We start from the raw sequence: 25,031 nt of genomic DNA on the forward strand, positions 1-25,031 counted from the left end.
GCGTATGAAAATATTTTTAAGTGGATTAAAGTGTACAAATTAAAAGTTTGCATCGAACTAAGTAAAACATAACTCCTCCTCCATCATCACACGACCGCAACAAATGCGACTGCTATCTGAACCAAAAGATGGCAGCATAAAACAAGAGTAAATCAGAAAGACCTTACATTCAGTATAGTCCTGATGCATGACTGACATTGTAAATATCTGTGTACTTTATTTTTTTCTACATTTCTTAACATTGCAGTTAATATGGCTACTTTATATTTTTATAATAAAAATTATACTTAGGTCACTAATGCTTTCCAAGTTTTTAGTAAATATATTAAAAAGAAAATTGCTTATGTTATATTGTTGTTGTTCTAGCTTGAAAAAAGTCAACATATTTACAAGCAAACCTTTATTTTGGCTTGGGTGGGACTGTAACCTAGACATTACAGTAATTGTTCAAAAATAAGCAATAAAAAAGTATATAAATATATTTATACATATTAGATATATGTGTTACAAGATTATGCTACTAAATGTTATTTAGTGATTTTTGCATCCAATCAAATAGTCGATATTATTATTAATATTGTTATTTATGTCTATAATCGTTTGAATCGATTTTAAAATCATTCAAAATAACTATACAAAATTGTGTCTAAACCATTTGGAAACAGTAGGCAAATGTCGTAGTTTAGTATCAGTGAAGACTGGCAAAAAACACCATTCCAGGTCTGTCCTCACTTGGTTCAGTCCTCCCCCTACAGTCACTTTCAAATGGTCTGTTCCTGTATATAGTCCTTGAAGCGCGACACTCAGCAGAGCAGACTTTACTCACCCCTACACTAAGAAGGAGTCGGGACACCACAATGGCTAAGTGGACTTTGGAGGATGAACAGATGAAGTACGGTCCCTTTGAGTTTAGTTCTCATAGAGCAGCACATAAATGACCTGACAGGGCAGCAAACAGTTCTAGAACTTAACGTTAGTAGTAATACAAAGTTTTTTTTTCCTTTTCTCTCTCAGTAGACTTTGTTGCTGTTGACTGGAAACAGCAATAAAATGCTGCCTTGGAAGAAGAATAAGTTCGACCTGATTGAGGAAGACAAGCAGTCGAAGCAGAAGGGCTATGCGGTGAGTCTCAACTATTCTGCGCTCACCTCCTTCGCCAAGTCCTGCCCCGAGAGCGCACTCAACAGGGTGGGCAGCATGTTCAAGTCAAAGAGGAAAAAGGTGAAGATCACCAGCGAGGACCCCACGTATACGGTGCTGTACCTGGGGAATGCCACCACCATCCAGTCTAAAGGGGACGGCTGCACGGACGTGGCGGTGAGCAAGATTTGGGGCAAAAGCGAAATGGGCAAGAACGGCACCAAGATGAGGCTGACCATCAGCTCACAGGGCATCCGGATGGTGCATGTGGACGACAAGGCCAGGAGGCCGGGACACTTATACTTGCTGCACCGGATAACCTACTGCGTCGCGGACCCGAGGCTACCCAAGGTTTTCGCCTGGATTTACAGGCACGAAATGAAGCACAAGGCCGTGATGCTGCGCTGTCACGCGGTGCTGGTGTCCAAGCCGGAGAAGGCAAAAGCCATGGCGCTGCTGCTGTACCAAACCTCGGCCACGGCATTGGCTGAGTTCAAAAGACTGAAGCGGAGGGACGATGCCAGGCACCAGCAGCAGCAGCTCATAGGGGAACAAACCATACCGCTGGTCCCCCTCAGGAAGCTGCTGAACGGACAGTGTTACTACAAACCCCCAGTGGAGCGCAGCCGGAGCGCGCCCAAGCTTGGCTCTATCACAGAGGACTTGGTCGGGGAGGAGGAGGAGGAGAAGGCGATGCACTTTGAGTGTGAGGACATTCTGGACACGGACGATGATTGTGTTGCCAACGGCAAACAGGAGTTGACTCAGATTATTAATGACTTGGGGGAGATGAGCATTGGGAACGACGTGCAGACACTGAAATCCGATCTCAGAGTCACCAGACTTCTCTCTGGCGAGAGCACGGGGAGTGAATCCTCCATAGAGAGCAACCAGGAGCCCCCTCAGCTCACTAATGGGTTTGAGGAGGTAAAGGTGCAGGAAATTGCCTGAGTAATTTCAGGCATTTCTGGTCGCCTCTGACGCATTGTTTTGTTGTCTCCACAAGAAACATTTCCTCTGTCGGTTGTTCCTTGTTGTTGGAGATTCGTTTGTCTAATCTGTGCCTCCACGACTATGATCCAGAAAAGATCCTCTAAGGTTTTGGGGCAGTTAACGCACATGGACACACAATTAGGCTACTGAACGATACTTTAAGATTGTGTAAACAGGAAAACAAATGAAAAAACAAGTGCATGCCCATTGGAGAGATGACTGGTTGAACCGACAAAATCCTTAAGACGCACGGCACTAATTCCATCACTTTTATTTAAGAGGATTCTGTTGCAGCCTCAAGCTTGTTTACTTTAACGGTTTTTTTTAATTCTCTGTTGAAAATTCTTGAAATTTCTCAAGATCCAAAAAAAGAACATGATATTTTTTCTAAAGCAGGTTTTGTTTGGTTTCCTAAGTGATTCAGTGAGTCTAAACAGGCATCCTTAATTTCCCTGCCAGGGCGCTTTTGTAACAGCCTGTTCATTTATTTTATTTTGCACTGTTGTACAATTCATTCAAGTATTACATTGTCTACATGTACACAATGTTTGGTGGTATGTTGTCTGAAACATAAATGTCATATCTTTGCTGTGCAAAAGAAAAACACTGTTATGTACTAAGATGTAAAGTAAAATGTTTAAAGTATAAATATGTTATTTTTTAAAGAATAAAAAAATGTGGTTTGTTATGTGAACCTCATAGACTTATCAATAAAAAAAATGAAAACGACATAAAGCCGTCAAAGTTTATGTGTAAATGCGTATAAAACAAATAGGCCAAGTTTTCTTATCATGGTCTTTTATATGAGTGGGGATTTACTTTGAGAGTTCAAATTGAGCTCAGATTTGCACTGCTGACGAAAAGTCACACAGAGACAAGAAACAGAAAGACACAACATTTCTCACTTATGTAGTTTCATGTAGTCCTGGCTGGACCTTAACCCTTCTTCATATATTAGACTGGTTTCAGGGAACAGTCTGCAGAAGTGATTGAGTTAAGGTACTGAAGCCCCATTCATTTTTTGCCGGCCTCGGGGAAGCCAGGCCACACAGGAGGACGTCACCACAAGCCAACGCAAGCAGCTAAAACATCACGTGGTTCCTATAATGACAGGGCAAGCAGAGCGCCCCAGGTCTTTCAGCACTGTGACAGTTTTTTATTTGATATCTGTCCTCCTGTGGCGAGAAACCTTAGAGAAGCTGTTAAGTGTTGAAACAAGTACTGTAGATCTGTACCCTGTAAAGTTCTATGTTATGTACATTGGAGTCGGCAGGTACTGCATTTGCCCTACTTACTCTAATCAGTGTGACTGCATTAGCATGTCATGTGGCAGTCTGACTTTGCTAAAATAAAAAAAAAAAAAGGAAATGACACCGATAAAAGATTAGATTACTTCCTTCCCTTAAAAGCCAGCGCGCATCAGGTTTAATATCTGATACCTACAGTGGCAACAAGATCACATGTGACTCGCCGTCAGAGATGGATGTAACTTAGCAGCAGTGACACCACTCCTCCCGCTGCTCTAAAACGGGAAGGCCTGTCACTGTCGCTTTTCTCACACAGACTGACAGGCCTACGCACATGCCACTCTGTACTCTGCAGTCATTTCACACAGACAGATATAACAGTATCATCTGGCGCACACAGATATTGATGTATTGACGTATGTAAGCCATTAGTGTTATGTCTCTGTCTGCCAGGGCCTCGCCCTAAAGTCCACACAGCATGCAGGGATGCTGCTCCAGAGTCAGGCATGTTCTCACTAACACCGCCAGCTCTGGTGCTGCACACTAACAGGGCTGGATGAGACATACAGGAGGGAGAAAACAGACCTGATGCTACTCAGAGGAGGTGGATATGTGGATTGTTATCTGAACATATGAAGTTTCACCAGCTGGCACAATCCCTTTGGTCATGCTGAGGTGTTCTCTGAAAACAAAAACACCCCCACCAGGGATTTAGAATGAGATCCAAAGACAGAGGCTTAATGTATTTCAGCCAGCGGTTTGTGACTCATTATGAATTGATGTGCTTTCAGGAGGCACACGCGCACACACTAAATCGAGACCGTCGTTGTTGTGTTTCTGGCTCGTCAAGTGGTAATCATGCATGTGAGTTGAAATAGCAACACAGCACTGAAACCCACATCAGTTCCTCTTCCCTCATGTGGTGTGATGCGCTGTCTGTTGCTCGCAGAAACCAACCTCACGCTGCAAAGACAGCATGACATCATCAGCACGTGCGCAGCCTGATGTAATTAGTGGACGGGCAGTGCTCCTATCACATAAATGTAAAGACAGAGCAACATGCCATTTATCTGCTGCTCCCGCTTCCTACAGCTGCATCTATATTAGGATATTTCTCCCTGACCTACATTCTCACAGGTCAGGGAGAAATATCTCTCTTGTGTCCCACCTTTTTAAAAGCAACAGTCTTCTAAGGATACCCGGGTATCAGCCACACATGCAGCAGGTCCACTCGCACAATAAAAGGTTTGAAAGTGTTTGCTGACAGCAAGTGGTTGCAGGACACGTTTCAAGTTGCCAAGGGAGAGCGCAGAGTTCTTGGCTGATAAGAAAGATTTTAAAAAAGAGAGGATTTTATTATGATATTCACATCATGTTCGCTTTTCCATCGAACGAACAGGCTTTTGCTTTACCTACTGTCAGGGATGTGTGAGTCACGGTGAAAAGGGCTACACATTCAACAAGGAGGTTGTCTGTAAGGCACAAAAGAAAAGCGTGTTGCTGTCGGTTTTTAATGCTTATCCCTCTTTTATGCTGTTACTAAACATGTAATCCAGAAGCGCTCTATAGAAGTGCACTGCGGGATTCAATAAACAAAGTACTCTTGGTACTTGCCACTTATTGCTCTCTGCAGTGATGCCCAGAGATATCATCAAAATGAATGAATGGTACACTCACAAGTTCGCTCAGCCACCCCAAACCAGTAAATTAATCTGGCAGTCGCCGCCTGGTCCGACACAGAATCAGGAGAGCTTCCTAATTAACTGCTAGCGAAACGTCGCTGTGGGCCATCACTGTACCAGATCATCAGCAGCGCCAGACAGACGCGCAGCTTCACTTTGAACCACGCTAGATAATCTGTTTGTCTATAATGCACGAGGGCAGCCGGGAAAGCACCAGAGTTGTTAGATACTGTGCATGGATCTGATTACACCAGCAGGACCACTAAGATGTCAGAGGGTTGAATCAGAGCACAGAGGGCTGGTGACCTTCCCTCGGCTGTGGAAACATTTGAACGAATCTCCAGGAATAGTAGCAGAGAGCAACATGTCCCAGCATGCCCTCAGATCATAAGCATCATTAGATGCTTTAGGTAGCCAGTACCTGAGATCTTAGGGCAGGTGAGGAGCAGACTGATGCAACACTACTATTTATAGCATGAGGGTGTGTAATTACCATGCTCTTCAACTACAGCAACCACTGCTGAAGGCCATTTGACTCACAACATAGAATTAAAGGTGCACCCCAGCTGGTTGATATTATTAAATTTTACTGGCCTGTCACAGATAGGGATGCATTTTATCCAATATGCACTAATATAAAAACTTTTTCTTAGACATTATAATGCTGAAAAGGATGCTTGACTTCTGTTCTATTATGAGAGAATGTCAGTCCACCTCTGACTTTAACACGATGCTGTGAATGAGAGAGACAGAGACAGAGACAGAGACAGCGTCAGACTCCACTCTCATTAGTTTGAATCTGACAGCTGTCCTCCAGGAGTTGTGCATCGATGTGAGCGTGTGTGTCCATGCTTGCAAGTACATTTTCATGCTCAGCTGTCCTATGAAACTTCACAACATGTGCTGAGTCCTCCAAGGTGCTGCTCCGGCTTCTGTGGAGAACAGAAACAGCAACAGGCAGAGACAGACACGCTTTCATTAATTATTGAGAAAGTACATCCATTAAAAGCAGCTGTGTCTGCAAAACATTCAGACAGAGGTCAAGGATTTTATGCACTAGTTGCTGACAAGGTGGGTTATGTAATCTAAAGGAAATAACCAGAATGAAAAAATAAACTCCCAGAGAAAACAAGAGAATGTTTAACATGTTGGACAAATAAAACTTTCGAGATCAGAAAAAGTTTTTATAATTTATGCGAAAGAGGACATGGATGTCCAGATCAAATTTCACAGCAATCCAACCAATAGTTGAGACATTTCACTGAAAACTATCAGGGGTTTGCCAAAGTCAAGTCAAGATTCATCCTTCAGGTACTGTCAGTGTACTGCACAAAAATGGTGGGCCAAGTGAGAGCATCGTCTCGATAGCCTCATAGACGGAGAAGGAGCAAAAAAATGATGACAGTGACAGAAAAGGATGAATGGGATTCAGGGTTAGTGTCCCTCAGCATAGAGACCATAACCTGTCCTTCCTCACTTCACCTCACATACAGTTGCAGATACTCACAGAATATTTCATCATTGTGCACTCAGCCATCATTCAGCTTCAGACAAGAGTCCAGCCTACAATTTCCCCCTGTGAATCATACATGCTGAGTGTCTCACACGACACTTTTCAGTTGCTGTCTCTATACAGTCTGCAGCGTGTAATGAGCTGTGTCTGTGTCTATGGGCCGAGCCCCATGAGGCCGTGAAACTCTAGAACTCACAGTGTCCCATTCAGCCACCGCTGCTCTTGTTTTCCACTTGTTCCAACACAAAAGCTCTGCCCCTGGAGGGCCATAGATTTCAGCAAGGTTATTTCGGTCTTTCCGTTCATGGGGAGGAAATGGAATAATAACAGAGGAGAGGGAGAAAATCACAGGGTGACCCTCGGACAGACCTGCTGTCTGAGTAGAATGCAAAGTCCAGAATGGGATTTGTGAGGCCTTTTAGTCAGTGTCAGTGTTTTTAATGAGACACCTGTCACCAGGTTGTTGTGCAGGGGGAGACTCGCAATACACCTGAACCTTTACCTGAACCTTTACTTTGCTTTTACTGTCCAGGCAGGCAAGAGCAAAGTGAGAGCAGGTTTTGAGCACCTTTGTTAGCACTAGATTCTGTGGCCTACTTTTTTGTTCAAATATGAGGAAACTATGGTGAAATCCACATGCGCAATTTTCCTGTTTCAGATACAGACAGGAAACAGATGCAATGCCCATCACCTCAGGTCTTAGGCTTGTCCCATAGGATGCACATGTTTCTGTGTGTGCATGTGTGTATGAATGAGTATTTGTATGGGTGCTTTTATCTGCTGACAATAAAAACTTGGGGGAACTAGTGCTAGTGGATCTCCAGATCTGAGAAAAAACAGAAAGTGTGAAGGGTAAATCTACTATAAAAATTCCATTGTTGGGTTTATCTGCTTTACACTGAGATGTTATGAATGGCTGTAATCTCAACACATGGTATTTTATAGCCAAAGCTCTGAGCTGCACTTTGTGCTGAGGGTATTTGCGTTTTGAGATTAGCATAGATTGTTCTTAAATGCCATCAGAGAAGGCCCTCTAGTTTTGCACAGAGTGACATATATAGTCAGAGACACGGACACCTACAGCTCAGAGGCATTGATTCGACAAATCAAACTTCAATTTTCCATTGGCCACACGACCTGTAACAGTCAGGCCTTGTCACCGATAGACATGTCCTCACCACTGTTATTTAGATCAATTCTGTGCAGGGCATTGTGTACAAGCATGATGCCGCAGGGTTTCTGCTGTTGCCAGGTGGGTGAATCACTCATTAGCATTTTGCCAGCATGTCAGTTGACATCCATAAACAGATGTCCAATTGACAGTCAGGCTGAAAGTTAATCAACAGGCAAGGTCGGCCGCGTACAGTCACCTTTGAACTGAGAACTGAGAATGCAGTTTTTCCACCCATTTGCACATGTTAGTGGTTTGGCCTTGTGAAACTTTTAGAGAGGCCTGGATTACAAGATAACAGTGTCATAAAGGAAATGACATGATGGTGTCTGAGTGCTGCTACACAAGGACCTTCATATACTACATAGCATACAGTTTCAGTATGGTGGTCCATGTTAGGTGCATTTTAGCAGCACCAGATCATGCAGTCTCTCGACAACAAAACATTAAGAAAGGCTGACCCAAATACAGCTCAGCAATGATCCATAATGGGCCAGAAGTAGGAGGGAAAAGTGAAGAGGATTTAACAGGTGCACAAATGACACAAAGGATGCACAAAAGCTCGGACTGTCAGCCACTCTGGATTACAATGTGTTTCAACTTTGGTGGTCTTCCTGCATCTGGATGAGACGCTGAGGAGGGAGTGACAAAGCAGCAGTATAAGACAGGGTGGGATGAAACCGTGTTTAACAAAAATATATCCCGCACTGAAGGGCGCTCAACAAAATTTTTGAATGATTTGTACACTTTTTTGTGTCTACATGCAATAACAAATAAGAATTTTAGCACTTCATGACTGTTCAGTGTGTCAGGTAGGCAAGTTGTCAGTTACATATTATCTATGTTTATCAGGTACACCAAGCTAAAAATAACAGCCTTGCCATAAATCATGGAGGTTGTAATGTTTTTGTTGAAACTGTTTTTATGGTCATTTTGGAGGCCGTAGTCTGAAATAAACAGTATTGCTTTATACTGAACAATGTTTCTAATATTTTGTTCAGCTCATTTATATCAATGAGGGAATGGGAAAAAAACTCTTTTCAGCAGCACTCTGGAGTCTTTTTTGTCACTTATCGGCAGTCATCTTTTGCTGGCCACGGTGCGTCGCCACTGTGGGCTGCGTGCTTTGCTCAGGGGCACTTTCCAAATTCCTGATTGTCTGACATTAGTTTCAAAACTGAACGTGAAAATGAACCTTGTGAATAGAGCAAAGAAGCATTCAGTGCTGAGCATCCCTGTTCCAAGCAGGCAAGAAAGTTTTTTGTTCTCAGATATCCCAACAATGTTTTTCAGTCGTTTTGCCACTCCTTGGAATCACACTACAAAGAGCACATAGAAAATCTCAGCTGATTGTGTTTACACTGTACTTTACTGTAGTATAGTCTCTAAAGTTGGTGTTACATGCTGATGTCAGAGTGTCACATCCCTACTCTCACTTAAAAAATATCCAGTCATCAATCTCTTCGAGTCACTGAAGGAGCTCACTCAGTCGACTTGTCTGAATGACTGACTGACAGCATGTATTTATATTGAATTTTATTTGTATTTTAAACACAAAAGAGCTTGAACAGCTTCAGGAAGTCAAAGTAAAACTGTTTGTGAACCGTGTAGGTCTTTGATAGACCTGAGCAGACTGGTAGGGTGACGGCTGTGTGCCAGCATGTTCCTTCCCTGCAGGATTGTACTGTTCTTGACAGACAGGGTGTGTGAAACTGTAAACACCCACAACCAAGACTAGATCACAGAAAACAGATGATGCAACATTGTAACATCTCCAGTGGACTGTTCCTGCTTAATATGTATTTATACTCAACAAGTGATATATATATATATCTAGAAAAACAAAAACAAAATGTAACAGTATAGTACTGTTTTGCTGAAGAACACTGTCTTTGGAAATAACATTTATATGCCGTATTTTGTTTGTAATCTCTATCTCATGTTTCAAGTGACTCAAGTCTTAATACCTGTTAAACTTAGACAACAATCTTTTACAGTTTGATAGAGGTGTAGTTTCTACACGCAAGTTTTGTATTGCAACAGTGAAATATTGTAGGAAAACAAATCTGTTGTTAGGAAACATACAAACTAAGCTGCGTTAATTTACAGCATTTACTTGTTATCCTGACAAAAACGGAATTTCCGTTGCAAAATAGTTTGATTATAATCGAAAACAAGCTTGATAATGGACATTTTTTAAATATCATCCAACACTTTTAACAATGAGTAATGTTAACTGTATACCAAATTGTGAACTTTCATACTGGATAATGCTTTTGAATTTCAGATTAAATCACTTGAATTATGATCATAGTTTTTTCATTTTAAAACAGCATTTACAGTGAGTCAAATGGAAAGGAACATATCAGACATATTTCAGATTAAAACGTTTTTAGATAAGCAAATATCTTTAAATCTTCTTACATCATCCCTTCACAATCTTATACTTAGGTGACCGAAACTGGGTTTTCAGTCACCAGCAGCCCTCCTCTGCATCACACCACATCATGGCTGTCAACATTTTCCCTACCATTTGTGACTGGCTCTTCGGGATTTAGCCAGATGGCAGGTCATCTCTTCCAAGCCCCTTAAAGCCTCTTAAAACACAAGCCATGAGCTCAAGGAAACTACAGAGCAACCTTGCTGGACTTCCACTGCCAGACTGTAATCTCACCTCCCCCCCACGACGCTGTTGCCATGGAATTAGCATGTCATCAGGTCTCATGAGCCACACACTGTCTAGGAAATGCACAGCGACCTTGGCTGTTGCCATGCCCACTCTGTCGCCAGGCTTACCTGGAGATGAACCTTAAAGTGGCAGCATATGCTATGGTCTTTGATTATTGTAATCGCTGATTAACTTACATTTTATGTTTTTTCTTTAATTTTTCTCCAAAAAAAACTAAATCTTGATTTTAGTGTAGATGGTTATTGTGTATCATGCCAACTACAACATTTTTCTTCCCACGTTGCTGCTGCCAAGAACATAAAAGACTACCTTACACTGTGTGCTTAGACTAACAGGTTTGGACAGAATATAAAGCAAACTCAGCACTTATCATTGGGAATCTCTCTCTCACGGTGTGCCAATTTCTATTTATGAGCTCAATCAAAACCCTGGTAGTTACATTAAGGGAACTGTTTTTCTTTATGTAATAGGAACAAAGAAAACTTATTCTGAAGGCTGAGAAAAACCAAATAAAAAAAAAACATTGTTGAGCAGAAGAAACAAAAAACACAAATTTTCTCAAAACATCAAAAGTGTGTGTGTGTGTGTGAGAGAGAGAGAGTGCGCTCACACACACATACACACCGTGTATTTGTGTGAAAATATGTGATAACAAACATGCCAGTGACATTCTTGCTGTGACCTCTGACCTTCCTTTGACAGTCCTTTCTTGTTTTTGGGTTGGTCTCTGTGGATGAATCATCTTTGTCCCTGAATGCCTGAACATTGAGGTCAAAGAGAAATATTTTTGACTCAGTGTAGCTTTTCTGTAATTTAGATGTCAGCCTCTAACGCTGCCGATCTGGCATACCGTGCTGGTTAAAACAAACAATAGGAAACGTCTCCGAGGGCCTGTCGTGGTGTGGCGGCAGCAGTGCTTTTCGTGACCGCGCTCCACTCCTGCTGTCCTTATTTGGCAACTGCTCAGCTGACAAATGTGCAATAATCATTTTATTTGAGCATGATTTACCTGCTCCCACTCAAAAGAGCAAAGAAAGCCGTTTGAAAAATGGGAGGGAGTCAGCTGTTATCAGCTTGGGGTTTCTGCTTAAAATAAGATTGTGTTGTGTAAGTGTCAAACTGTTGGCATTTCACTTTTCCTGTGCAATTAAGTCAGGTTTGTCTTTCTCCCTTCGTTGTCTGTCCACATTGTTCTTCTTGTGTCATTATTTATTTCTCTATGACTTATTTATTCCCTGTCTTTCTCTCACTCTACTCTCCACGTTCACTGGTTTCCATTCTGTGTCTCAGATCCTGTGTACCAGAGTTTTCATCACAGTCACAACAACAACAGACTCGGTGTGTGTGTGTGTGTGTGTGTGTGTGTGTGTGTGTGTCTAAGTTTCCGTACAGGACAACAAAGGGAGAGTGGCAGTTTTGAGAGAGCAAGCCTTCGTCATTTCCTTCCCGTTTCCTTCACTCCGTTCTCCGGTTCCTTGCTGCAAACTCCCCCCTCTTTCCTCCACCTGGAAACACACACACACACACACACACACACACACACACACACAAACACAAACAAAGAATCTGACACATCGCATCAACAAGTTGAGAACATCCTTTTCATGCACATACATTGGAACACCACACACAGCAGAAATACCTTTCTGCTGTGTGCATGTACAGGATTTTTACCAAAACAAACCAACAGCAGTAATCCATCCACTCATACACAGTACTTTATACTACAAACAGATATTTCAAACACTGATGGCTGATGCGTGTGCATAGAATATTTTGTGAGTTTGTGTGCACTTTAGGATATTTTTAACATTTGTGTGTACATGTTTGTATGCAATACTTAGTGCAAGTGAGGCTGCTTATATCACTAGTAGCAGTAGCCAGCTAAGAGAGAAAAGTGCATCAGGAAAGCAACTTGAAGCAACCACAAAAATCCTACTCTGTGGCTTTATGTTAATGTGTGTAGAATTAAGGATGCATGTATAAGTACATTTATTTGGGTACTTGCCCATAGCAATTAGTAAAACACTAAATTATCAGTCAACTCCTGCTGTCAGCTCCAAGGAACGGTCAGCCATGGAGCCAGACTGATACACCCAAATGAGCCAATCACAAGCAGTGCACAGCTGTCAATCATAAGACCTTTTCATAACATCCATCCATCCATTTTCTATACCGCTTATCCGTCAGGGTCGCGGGGGAGCTGGAGCCTATCCCAGCTGACTACGAGCGAGAGGCGGGGTACACCCTGGACTGGTCGCCAGTCAATCGCAGGGCTGACACACAAAGACAAACAACCACACACCCTCACAGTCACACCTAGGGGCAATTTAGAGTAGCCAATTAACCTAATGTGCATGTTTTTGGTATTGTGGGAGGAAGCCGGAGAACCCGGAGAAAACCCACGCAGGCACAGGGAGAACATCTTTTCATAACATCAAATAACTAATTAAAAACAAAGTTAGAAAAATGACACTTACGCTTACGTACATCAGCTTGATAAGAACTGCCTAAAATTACAGAAACAAAACATTTATTTGACATGTACTCTGATTTTTTAGTTCGGTCTGTGTCCCCTCTGATACCATGGGGTGAGAGGCGGGGCAGTTGGGTTTATGACCTGTACTGGAGCCAGCCCTCAGGGGCTGAACAAGATGTTTTGACTTAACTTTTGGGGAGTTCTCATGTTTTCCATCTTTATATAATTTTATAATGCTGGAGTCTTGACGACTTGGCTGAGTATAGTTTGCTGTCTGCTCGACTTTTGTCATCATTGCTTTTCTGAAAATGTTTGTGCCAAAAGAGTGCCGAAAGAGCTCCAGCTCAGCTCAAGGTCACCATTGTGCTGCTATAAACGATGTTGGGTGTGGTTGTATCTGAGTAGTATTATGAGTACAAGTACGCTCACACGAGCACAGTATCAGATCGACACTCAGTACTGGTGCATCCCTACAGAGAACCACTTCCGCTGAATGTGTAGAGAAACAGTTTATGTAGCAGTCAGTAAAACATGTCCAGCTCTGCTTGATGGGAAAGATCAGCAGGGTTTGAATCCATCTGACGATCAGTTTGCTAAACTCACATACACGCTGCTAAACTCACAGTCGTGGGAAAGCGGAGGAATTGCAGTGCGCTGGACTGGATACAGAGGATAAGCACAGCTCTCTGTAATCTTTCAGCTTATGAAAATGAAATTGACAGATACCATTGTTTGCTCTAATAAGCAAATGGTACTAACTCTGTGCGACAGGAATGCTCCCAGTCAGGATTCTTGTGATTAAATGGGATTGTACTTTGTGTGCGTGCATAGTTCACAACCCAAAGGTGAAAGGACTTTGTGTGTGTGTGTGTGTGTGAGAGAGAGAGAGAGGGTGGATGGGTGTGTGTGTTTGTGTCTATGAGTTTGCTTTGTCAAAACAATCTAGCACAAACTAAACTGATAAACAACTCACATTAACTCGTAAAACCACAAAAACTTGACTGTTGGGTCGTATTTTTTTTTCTCTCTACAAATTCAAAAGTTCAAATTGCCAAAAAACTACCTATCTAAAATCATTTTTTAAAGGGAAATATTTTGGATTTGGTTAAATATTTTTTTAAAATACAGAAAATGTCTTGTGCCATTTTTCTCTGTAATATTTAAAAATATCAACAACGCACAGACTTGGTGGTCAATATGGAGACCTTGACACAGAACATCCCAGGTTTGAACCCAGGTAGGGATTTATTTTACTCTGTAGCATCTCTTTAACGTGTATAAGGCTTAAAATGTCCTGCAGTGCAACTGTTTCTATTCACAGCTTAGGACATAACAACATGGTTAAACTGTGCCTGGACCAGGTATTAAGGGGGGCATAAGAAACTGAGAGCATGAGAAACTGAAATCCCCCAGTAAGGCGAGGTGAGGCTGGGGGTGGAGGAAATGGGGGCAGAGGTGGATTCCTTTCGGTCTTGTTCCCATCTGTCACCAGAAGAGTCACGTGCCTCCGCCAGCCTTTCCAGACTGTCCATGTCGATACAGCAGAGCAGCCAGGAATGCAGCGCTGCTCATATCTGACCTCTCTGAAGACTTTGGAATTTGTCCAGTTGCCTGAGAGAAAGAGAGATGAAAGAAGAAAAAAAAAATGAATGAAAGAAGTGGGGAGAAAGAGTGTGGTGGAGCCTGGAGGGGCTTTAGATCTGATTCTGTTGTTCGGTAAATGCTCATAACTTTCCATTCATCAACATGTATTACAGAAATCAGTGAGTGAGTACCTTTGCCCTGTCGCTGAGTGACATCATTTATTCACACACATTCATAAAAATAATGATGACGGATCATAAGTATGAGCAGAGACAGTGAAAACAAGAAGCCACAAAATCATGCAGAAAATCTAATTAAATGTAGCTATTACACATGCATTCATATCGCTGGTGTTTACAGTGTATAACTATATGTGGAGGTCAAAGATGTGCAATACATTTATTTAAGCTGCCACCTCCTGTCACAGAAGGTGGACAGAAAAGATTAGGACAAGGTTGTCTAGGTGTCTGTTTGAATTCTGCATAAAGTTGTCATTAACCAACCCTGGAAGCAACAAGCAATGGACTAATCACTGTTACACATATCTACTAGTGTCTGCAGTTGGTCATCAGTGTCAAATGTTGTGATCCACGTATTTTGAGCTTAGCTTCCAAGTTATATTTAGTTCAAACACCATGTTTTGCTTTGTTTTCATTCTGCCGTCATGGCATTTACCTGCTGCTGTCTGAGTACATATTACAAATTTGACGTACGGTATTCTGAAGTGATCATCAGTCTTGGCCAGTAACCAACAATCTGACAAATCCTGGTTTAGAGGATCCTGACCAGCACCGATGATGCTGCTGCTGCTGCTGCACATGTGATGTGCCCTGTGATTGTTCTGTGGAGAAAAATGGGAGGAAAGTGAAATCTCTTCAGTTAAAGAGACACGTGAGTCTGTCCAACGTGTCGTTGTGGTAATCGGTGGTTTCCTTTGTTATGGGCACACTGGATAAATGGCTTTCAAATCTAATGGATGAAATGGGTTTGTATAATCCTCTGCCTATATAATCTGTACATTACAGAGCTCAGAGGATTTCACGAAATCATTATTTCCGTTTCTTCTCGAGTCAGTTCCAATGGCATGGCTGATAAATATAATTAACAAGTAAATTGGAAAAAAAAAAACGCAACTTTGAAAGTGACATTTGACGACATTTTGCATGAAAAACTATGTTAGCAACACTGGCATTTAGATGAAAAGGGTTGTGGTTCATCAGACAGGAGAAACAGATTGTACTGTAGATTATTACCCTTGGAAACTCCACCATAGTGGTACTTTACTGTTGTGGCTTTTTCAAATGAGAACATCTGCAGTGGTTTGGCATGTAAGATCACAAGCGCTCACGGCAAATCTGCCTGCTGAAGCACATCCTACTAACACAAACAGCATGACTTTGATTAGGTTTTTAAGGAATGTCCTGAAACTCTGCTCATAATTTTACTTGCTTGGCAAATATTTTGTTGCCTCCACCTTTCTCCCTCCGTGCAACCTGAAAGACTGAGAGAGAGGAGCAGATGAAGGACGGTCAGAGATGAATGAGATGAAGAAGGTGACAGTAGGTCAGAAAAGTCTACCTCTGTCAAGTGCTGCATATGCATTAACACAATTAAAAACAGCCGCAGCAATCGCAATAACTTGGTGGGATGAGAATCAGCTCAGCTACGAGGTTGTCCTCCCCTGAGAATGAAAGCTGTCGCTGCTGTCGCCGCTTTGGTGTCGCTTATTGCACATTTAATAAACACTTTTGCTTCTGAAGGATGAAGTGACAAAGATACAGTGTGTGTCTGCTTCGTTTGCATTTCCCTGTGTAGACAGGCATGTGTTTGTCTGTATTATTAGCACCTGTGTGCCAGTCTGTACTTTGATTACACTCACATGAAGCATTTCTTAACTGTTAGCTTGTGTTGTTGAACAAAAAGGAACTGAGTTAAATTTAAATGATTTTCCACCAAAAGTAACATTCATCATCAAGATCTTTTTTCTTATTATTTGGACTGATCAGATTGAACTAAATATCAGCAGCTTCCATCGCTTCCATCTAAATATACTAACAGTAGTCTTACATGTACCTTGATAACTGTGTGTACTTCTGTGGAGACACAAGAATATGTACACATGAACACACACATGCTTACAGGAGTGTGGTAGGGGGGGTAATGTGTGTGAGAATGTGCATGTTTGCTTTGCATGTGTCACATGAGTCTTCAGCAGGGCTCATTGTTGTTCTGCAGAAGCTGCCTGTCTGCCTGAGTGACAGAAGCTCTCTTATCTCTGCAGCTGGATGAGAAACATGGGTTTACAACATGTGTGTTGCAAGAGCCAGAGCTCAGGGCTCCGAAACATACTGGAAGACACTCTACCCAATACACAAGTATGTGGTTAAAAATAGATAACCCACACAGGATATCTGAAGCAGCCTGTCGCTGAGCTTCTGCCTTTTTGGCTGCTGTGTGGGAAAAGAGAGAGGCGGTGGGGGTTGTGGTGTGAAGAGCTTAGTAAAGACTGTGGGGGCGTGAGGGGTGATCCCCTCTGTGTTTTATCTGCCTGCTTCTTCTTCATGTTTACCTCCCCAAATAAACATGTTACACATGGGAAACCAACATGCACTGACTCTCCCATAATCCCTGTTCATTGCTGCACACACTACAGATCCTGGTCTTTCACTACCACACAGCCAAAGCATAATAAATGAGCTACCACCCACTGAGAAGAATTTGGGGTTTGGTGTCTCGCTCAGTGTCTTACTTCTTTATTTGGTAACGTTACTTTGTTAAAGCAACAACCTGCATACTTTCACATGAGAGAAGATCAGGGTTCATGGTTGAGAGAGCATCAGCATAAGGTTGTAGCAATCTCACAACAAGGTTGTATAAGGTAAGAGACACACATGTGATAATGGCTCCGAGCCAGTTTGTAGGTTGTAGGAAACACAACAATCTAATGTTTTGTCATGTGAAATGAAATTTAAAAGAGGATTTCAGTGCATAGAATTATGTAAACTGTTAAATTACTCTGCCATCTTCTTACATATGGAATTATGTCATAGTTTTGTATTCTACACCTTCAGTAGCTGATAGCAGGTTAGTTTGTGTGTGTGTGTGTGTGTGTGTGTGTGTGTGTGTGAGAGGGAGAGAGAGAGTGGATGGGTGTGCGTGTGTCTCTTAGCCCTGGATGTTTGTCCTCTCAGTTCTTCTGTTTATGCAGTAGAAATGTTCGCACACTGCATCCTCCCGGGTCTGAGCTGACACATTCACAAAGCTGTGATTTATCAGCTGGAATGGATGTATGTGTGTGCTGTGTGTGTGTGTGTGTGTGTGTGTGTGTGTGTGTGTGTGAGACAAACAGAGACATTAAAAACAGATGCAGGACAAAGGGGCAGAGATAGAGAGAAGTGTTCACAAACACATAAAGATTTAGATAAAAATGGTCAAACATACCCCCCCTCAAACAACACACTCACACACACGGCGTCCAGCTTACACACACAGGAAGTGGGATAGATGAGCAGGCGTCATGGCGGAAAGCAATGGGGCCAGAACAGACCGTTGTGAGACAGTGAGATATTTTCCTTGATTCAATGACCTGCGCTCTTCAACCTCCCACGTCACCTTTAACCCTGCCTCCAAATATAAAGCGAGGACATTTTCCTTTCCTTCTTTTTTCAACATCTGTCACAACAAAAGAGATAAAAAACAATTAAACCCAGTCAGGCCTGACATGAGGATTCAGTAGATTTTGTATTCTTCAAAAATGTCTCAGTTTGCGGCAGTTGGGGGCAAATAGAAACGAATGGCAGGTTTTTAGCTTAGCCTAGCTTAGCATAAAGATTGGAAACAGGAGGAAACATCTAGTCTGTTTCGTGACAAGGCAAAGTAACATCCTGGAGTCCTGTCAACAGAGACAAAACAGAAACCTCTGCACAGAGCCTGGCAAGCAGTTTCCCCCTTTCTTCCAGTCTTTGTTCTAAGCTAAGCTAACAGGCTGCTGGCTGTAGCTTCATATTTACTTTACAGACAAGAAAGTGGTATCAGCCTACTCATTGAGCCTATGTGCAAGAAAACAAATAAGTGTATTTCCCAAAAATGTTGAGCCAACAATGGGGACAAATTTAATGACAATGATTCACTTTAACTAACAAACAGGAAATGAATAAGAACTGACTGTTATGTTTGTCTCTTACGTGTGTTGTCAGCCCAAACAGGAGCTCTCTCAACTTTACACCCGTGCTCTATTGTTAAAGTTGAAGGCCTCGCTTCATACATCCAGAGGACCAAAATAGCATCACAAGTCTGTAAACAGGAAACAAGACGGAGGGTTCCACTATGTGTGTGTTCAGCGAGTGTTGGTCTGTATGTGTGTTTTTAACTTCCTGCACCCTGTCATCTGCCATCTCTATCTTTCTGCATCACTCTTTGCCCTGGTTCATTCATCACACTTGCATTTGTGTTGGTGTGTGTGTGTGTGTGTGTGTGTGTGTATATGTATGCGTTGACCTCTCTCCCTCTTTGATGGGATCAGCTGACCTCGCACACACTCAGGAGTGCAGTGTCAGCTAGAGGTGGCGCCATACTCTTCGGAAATTTAAAAAGTGAACTTCCACTTGCACATTGTGCTACGCAGACTTGGTAGAGTCAACAAGACAAGACAATGGCTCTGGCAAGATAATGAACTGATTTTCAGGATGATTACAAGGAACACCTCTGAAAATATTTACACAAACGAAAAAAATAGAGTTAAGAATCCTGGACGGCAGCCAATAGGGGAAGCACAAAGAAACTCCAAACACTGACCTCCCCTTTTCACTTTTAATCACTTAGCTGACAGTCTTATCCACAGTGATACACAAAGAGTGCTGCAGTGGAATACGCTCCAGTTCTGTTATCATGTTTGACATGCAGGCAAACAAATGGACAAACGATGCCCTGAGCCCTCCATGCTAGCCTGGGCTAAGCAGTAATACTGAAAAAACACAGTGCTGAAATGGCAGAATCTATCAAGTTTAGTACAAATCTGAGTGTTGGCTGAGGCAGGAAATGAAGCAGCACAAATTAAGTAAGGAAGTCTTACAGGCCTCGTGTCAAACGAGAGAGACAGATTTTATCGCCCAGTTATGCACGTTTGTAGTAAGTAAATTCTGCTTTGTTTTCACCAGTGTGTTCTACAGTTGCTTCATCTTCTCTGCCTTTGCTGGCACATTGCTGTGCATTACCTCCAGCTGTAGATCAGTGACATAGCGATAGGAATGTGTATTGTGACACCCACATACACACACATGTACGCCTTTGTGCTACAAATCTGCCAGCCTGTTGGGATCCAATTTATCATTTAGCTCATTTAGTTCATCAGTCAAAAAAAAAAGTATTTAATGCTAACAGAATCTTAGCTTCAATGACTCTCTTGTTGTGGTCCTTCTTCGATCTCAAGAGTCTTGGGCAATCTGATTAAAATATTTCTGATATCATGTGCCGCAGAGTAAACACACGGACAACAGAATCTGATGTCTCCAGTAAGTGTTGAACTGCCACAGAACGAGAATATGATCCTGCAGCAAGTATTTCTCCTTGGGCAAAACTTCAAGAAAGAATGCAGAGCACACAGTTCAATCATCTGGTGAAATGAAATGAAGACCAATACAGAGGGTATAAGATGAGCGCCTTCACACTTCTTTGTTTGGAGGAGAAAGGAGTTCAGAGAAAGATTCGGTTGTCTTCGCTCTGCACCGTAATTGGCTGTGGATGGATGGTTTGTGTTTATGTGAAAACTATGTGGATTATTGTAGCGAGTGGCTGCAGCTGTTAAAAAGGGAAGTGAAACTAAAGTGAACTTTCTCTCTTGCTGATCAGTTTGATTGCTTTGCTAATGCTGTCATGTCTTATTTGAACGCGCATTTCAATCAATGAGCACCAGAGGCAAAGTGCAAAGTGTAGGTGCTGCTTATGTTTGTGGGTTGCTACGACACGATCACTTCATATCACTTCATATATAAGTATTATCAGCTAGTTGTACTGGCAAATATCAAGAAAGTTATCCCCTGTGATGTATACATTATCATATATTATATTATTAGCATGATAATACTAATGCAGCCCACTCGAGTGATTCAAAAGGTATAATGGCGCAGGAAAAAAGAAAATCTGAGAAGTTTAGTGGGGAATCACATCATTAACTGTACACATAACTCATAATAATAACTCATACACACGTTAGGGGTAAGCAGTCAAGAGGCAAAAGGTTTGGTTAAATCTTTAGTAATACATGTCATTTTATAAGATTAGCATATGTTGAAGAAGTCACTTGGCGGAAAGGTGAAATGTCATCTATGACCAAGTCAGTTTGCCCTGACTCAGTTCTACATGGATAACCATGACTTAACTGAGAGCCTTCACATGGTCTTCCCATCATGCAGAATGACATATATGTGAGAATAATGTACATTATATTATTGGATTATAATTATTGAAACCTTGATGTGTCCATCAGTTTAATGTTGAAGATGGTAAATTTATATAGTTAATCAGCTCTGTAGGTTTTATCTTAAATATCCCTCCGCACACGTATTAAGAAATACACTGAAATGATTAAAGGAACATGAAGAAAATGTGAGTATTTAATGGAGTATTGCATCATAATTTGTTGACTGCATTTTGAATTCTTAAATGCTCAAGGTAGATAAAAATATAAATTTTCAAATAAATGTAAGTGTAGTAGAGTAAAAAGTCCAATATTTGCCTTTGAATTGTCATGGAGTAAAAGCATGAAGTAAAAGAAAATGGAAATACTCAGCAAAAGTACAAACACCAACAAATTGTACTTAAGAACAGCAATTGAGTAAATGCACTTGTTTACTTTTCACCTCTGGCTAAAGATATGTGAAAGATGAAAGAATCCAGTTTGCTGCGCCCTTGTCGCCTGTCTACAAGTACGCACACGTTCAAAGCTACCTGTGCACATTTGCATACAGGTAGTCATGCATCCACACCCAGATACACACCCACATACTTGCACACATGCACACGCTCCTGTCACCTGCCCCACCCAGCAGAGCCTGATCTGTGTCTGGCTCCTGTCCGGCATCCTCCTCTGTCTCTGCTGATTAGCGGCACGACTGGAGGAAGTCTTACAGGAGACGACATGAGCAGCACTCTGCTCCAACTTGGCCTGCATGTCTGTGCTATTTCCAGCCACTGCCTGGCCTCAGGATGCAGCACAGTGTGAGAAGAAAGAAAGCAGACCCTAACTCTTATGTACGCCTGGCTCGTGTCCTCGGTGACTCCGGAAAAAAGTCCTCCAGAGGTGTTTAAATCAGAGCGGCCACTGAAGACAACAACCTGGTCGTGAACCCCAGAGCTTTGTTTAAAGTGGGGAGATAAAATATCGCTCTTTTTGATCAAATTCAACACAAAGGGCCATTGATGTTTCAGGATACTGCGCATTGTGATGCTATCCAGCTGACTCAGTATCTTTTTCGTTGACCCTATTATGGAAAGTTTGAAGCTGTGAAATGAGGTCTATTTTACTTGTTAACGGCATTTTAACATTTGACTCGATTGCGTGCTCACCTTGACTTACTGTCTTTTGTAAATCTGCTCTCCTCCGCAATTCACACACTCACAGTCACATAAAGTCACAAGGAGACCACAGCAGGTGTTGTCCCGTCTCCAGCCATATTCTCTCTGAACGACTCAGCTGGCAGCCTTCCAGTCACTCTGATCTGTCTTTGCCACTGCCAGATTATATCATGCCTGTGTCATTCTGGCATCTTTCTGCTGCTGCCATTAGTGCTGGCCTTCACAGAAACTGACTTGTTTTACCGAGGACCTACTCTTTGGAAATGCGTGCCTACGGTAAGTGAGGGGTGTGTCTCTATGTAGCGTGTGCAGAGTTTACAAAAGGTATTTTTACCGGCAGCCAGGTTTAAGTAGAGGACTAAGATTGAAGGATAATCACAGTGGTACTGACCTAGTCTAAACCACAACTCCAGGAATAAACCTTCAGAAATGTTAGAACCCAAGTGCTCTCGGAAATGGTCTGGATGTTTTCTGATGCTTTGAAACATGACATGTTAGACTAAAAAATGCTGTCTGGGAAAGAGATAATCTCTCTTCCACTTCCCTATTTAAAAGCATATTTTAAGAACTGATACTGCTATCAGTATATCCACGAGTCAGCTAGCAGATTGGGGTTCGGTGGCCTTTTCCAGACATTTTGTCTCGCTAGGTCACCATTATATTCAGCCATAAGGATGTAAGACAGGTGGATATAAAGGCTTACAGTAAAATGTACCTTGGATAACACTGGATTAGGTAATGGTTGACTTGACAGCAGTTTTCAAAACTTTTTTCTTTATTCTAGGCCTTCAAAGGTGTGCCAGAGTCTAAAGGAAGTGCAGTTAACACTACAGCAAGAGACACAATCAATACAGAACACAACATGCAGTATATACACACCACAATGATGGTATTGTTAAAGCTTGTACTCACGCATGCCTGCTGCTGTGCACATACTGTACTGAATGTGAATACAGATGGCTGACACCGACAGCATTACCATCACTGATACAGCTTGTTGTTCTGGCTGGATTAACCTTCTTTGGGAGGATACAATGAGTCCCTGTTGAACCCCGGACTCAAGCAGGATGTGGACTGTGTTTACAACAGCAGGCCAGGTCACGTTTGATTAAAGCAAAATAAACTACAGCGCTCATGTTCATAATGATGCGACATGTTGCCCAAAGCACCAGTGTGGCTCACTGATAAGACTGTACCTCTTTATGTACAACAGTAAGGCTCTATGGCACAGAGGAAAACGATACTTCATGCTTGGGCAACAGAGTATCTTGTTAGTGCTGCCAGTTGTGATCTTTTCTTTGGGTTTGTTGATGATAAGAAAAATACAGAATATGACAAGTCTGAGATCTGTGTTACTAAATTCATAATCACATTGCAGTCAGACTGGTGCATAATACTTATACTCTGCAGTTGCTGTAAAAGTTATAAGCAGGTTTTCACTTGTTAGTTTTCAGTGTTCGCCTCCTGCTGGCTACCAGGACGTTCTGCTGAGCGTAAGGAAGCCTTTGGTGCAGGTAATCAGTGTGACCACCTTGATCCTGTGCCAGCTGACTTGCAGGGTGCTGCGTGTTTGCTTATTAGTCTTTGACAGCACGGTTTCTGTAAAATGGGTCACGTAGAGGCCGATACACAACACAGGTGAGTGTGTGGCAATTGCTAAGACTGAATGTGAAATATTTCGCTCACCCAGAGTCACTGACTTGTGGTTGTAAGTTAGGTCCCTCCTGTGAATTCCAGCTCGCTTTCTCACTGGAAGGCACGTAATGATTTTCGAGTGAAAACGATGTGTAATGTCTGCTGGGCTTCCTGTCAGTACATGTTAATTCTAGGATGAAGAGTAAACTAGGTATCACACGACAGCAGTTGGCAAATACAGGAACAGAATTTCAAAATACCACATCTGTTATTTTGTTGTTTTTTTGGTATTTTTTTCCAAAGATTATTGTGACAATCACACTCAAATCAAAGACAGAGTGCTGCTCTGTGACTCTGTACATTCATTTACTGTTTGTCTGTGGAGTGTGCTGTCTTCAGATCTTTGTTCTCTGTAACCTTTGATCAACTTATCCCTTGTTCTTGTAACCTCGCATCAGCAGCTCATCCTCTGCCCTGACTGTGACCTTTGTTTGACTTCCGTTGTGTTCGGCTGCTGACACAGTCTCTTTGTTTGTTTCTGTATGCTGTAGGTTTTCAAGAAGTGAGGGAGGAGTTTGGGCCTATTTTCAGGACCAGTGCATGTCTTTTACTGTAATTCTTCTTCTCTTCTTATGTGTCATTGGGCATTGGTGACCAAAATTAGATGTGACGTAATTCCCTGAGTCACAGATCCGTTAAACACATAACTGATTTACTCAACTTCATGTCATATATTTGGCAAGTCACATTTGATCATAACTGCTTTTTCATTAAACCGTTAAATAAACATTTATACTTGAAAATATATATTTCAAAACATTAATTCTGTTTGGATTTTAATTAGACATTTGCACCTCATTTTTGATTTAGTGGCCTAACAATGACCTGGTTCAGTTTTGAATGCCGCTGACAACATGTACAACAAATGTTCTCATCTAAAATATTTCCGAAAGAAGAGACAGCATATTAAGTAAGTATTTTCACAGGGGAGAAGAAAAGTTATTAAACGATTTGCAGCGATAATGAAGTTTTCTTTTTTTTTGTCAAGCGGTTATGATTCTGCTGTACCACAAATGCCATGATTCAGGGACCACTTTTGGGAAACCAATTAAAGAAGGGACGCATGCAGTTCTTGTATCTGCCAAATGAGTAAGAGCCGGTGGAACAAAACAGAACAAAAATGTCGCGATCGTCCTCCTGATCCCAGATGAGGGCAATTTCACAGAAATCTGTTGGGTAATAAAAAGGTTTTTAACAGTCCAACACACACTCAGATAAGTATCTTGGAGATGACAGGGGACAGAAACGTTGCTGTTGCACTGCTTA

At 41.9% G+C, this 25,031-nt stretch overlaps 1 protein-coding gene across 2 annotated transcripts; it reads left to right on the forward strand.

Moving 5' to 3' along the window:
- The first annotated feature begins 795 nt into the window (after positions 1-795).
- On the forward strand, positions 796-2,862 carry fam43a (family with sequence similarity 43 member A). Of its 2 annotated transcripts, none has more exons than XM_046392558.1 (2): positions 796-892; positions 1,018-2,862. In XM_046392558.1, the coding sequence occupies exon 2, from the start codon at positions 1,051-1,053 to the stop codon at positions 2,089-2,091; it is 1,041 nt and encodes a 346-aa protein (XP_046248514.1). In that variant the 5' UTR covers positions 796-892; positions 1,018-1,050; the 3' UTR covers positions 2,092-2,862. The 2 variants fall into 2 exon arrangements, with proteins under 2 accessions (XP_046248514.1, XP_046248513.1); XM_046392557.1 differs by having other exon boundaries at positions 798-892; positions 1,015-2,862.
- The last annotated feature ends 22,169 nt before the right edge of the window (positions 2,863-25,031 follow it).

The sequence above is a fragment of the Scatophagus argus genome, chromosome 6 (assembly GCF_020382885.2).
Source record: "Scatophagus argus isolate fScaArg1 chromosome 6, fScaArg1.pri, whole genome shotgun sequence".
NCBI lineage: Eukaryota > Metazoa > Chordata > Actinopteri > Scatophagidae > Scatophagus > Scatophagus argus.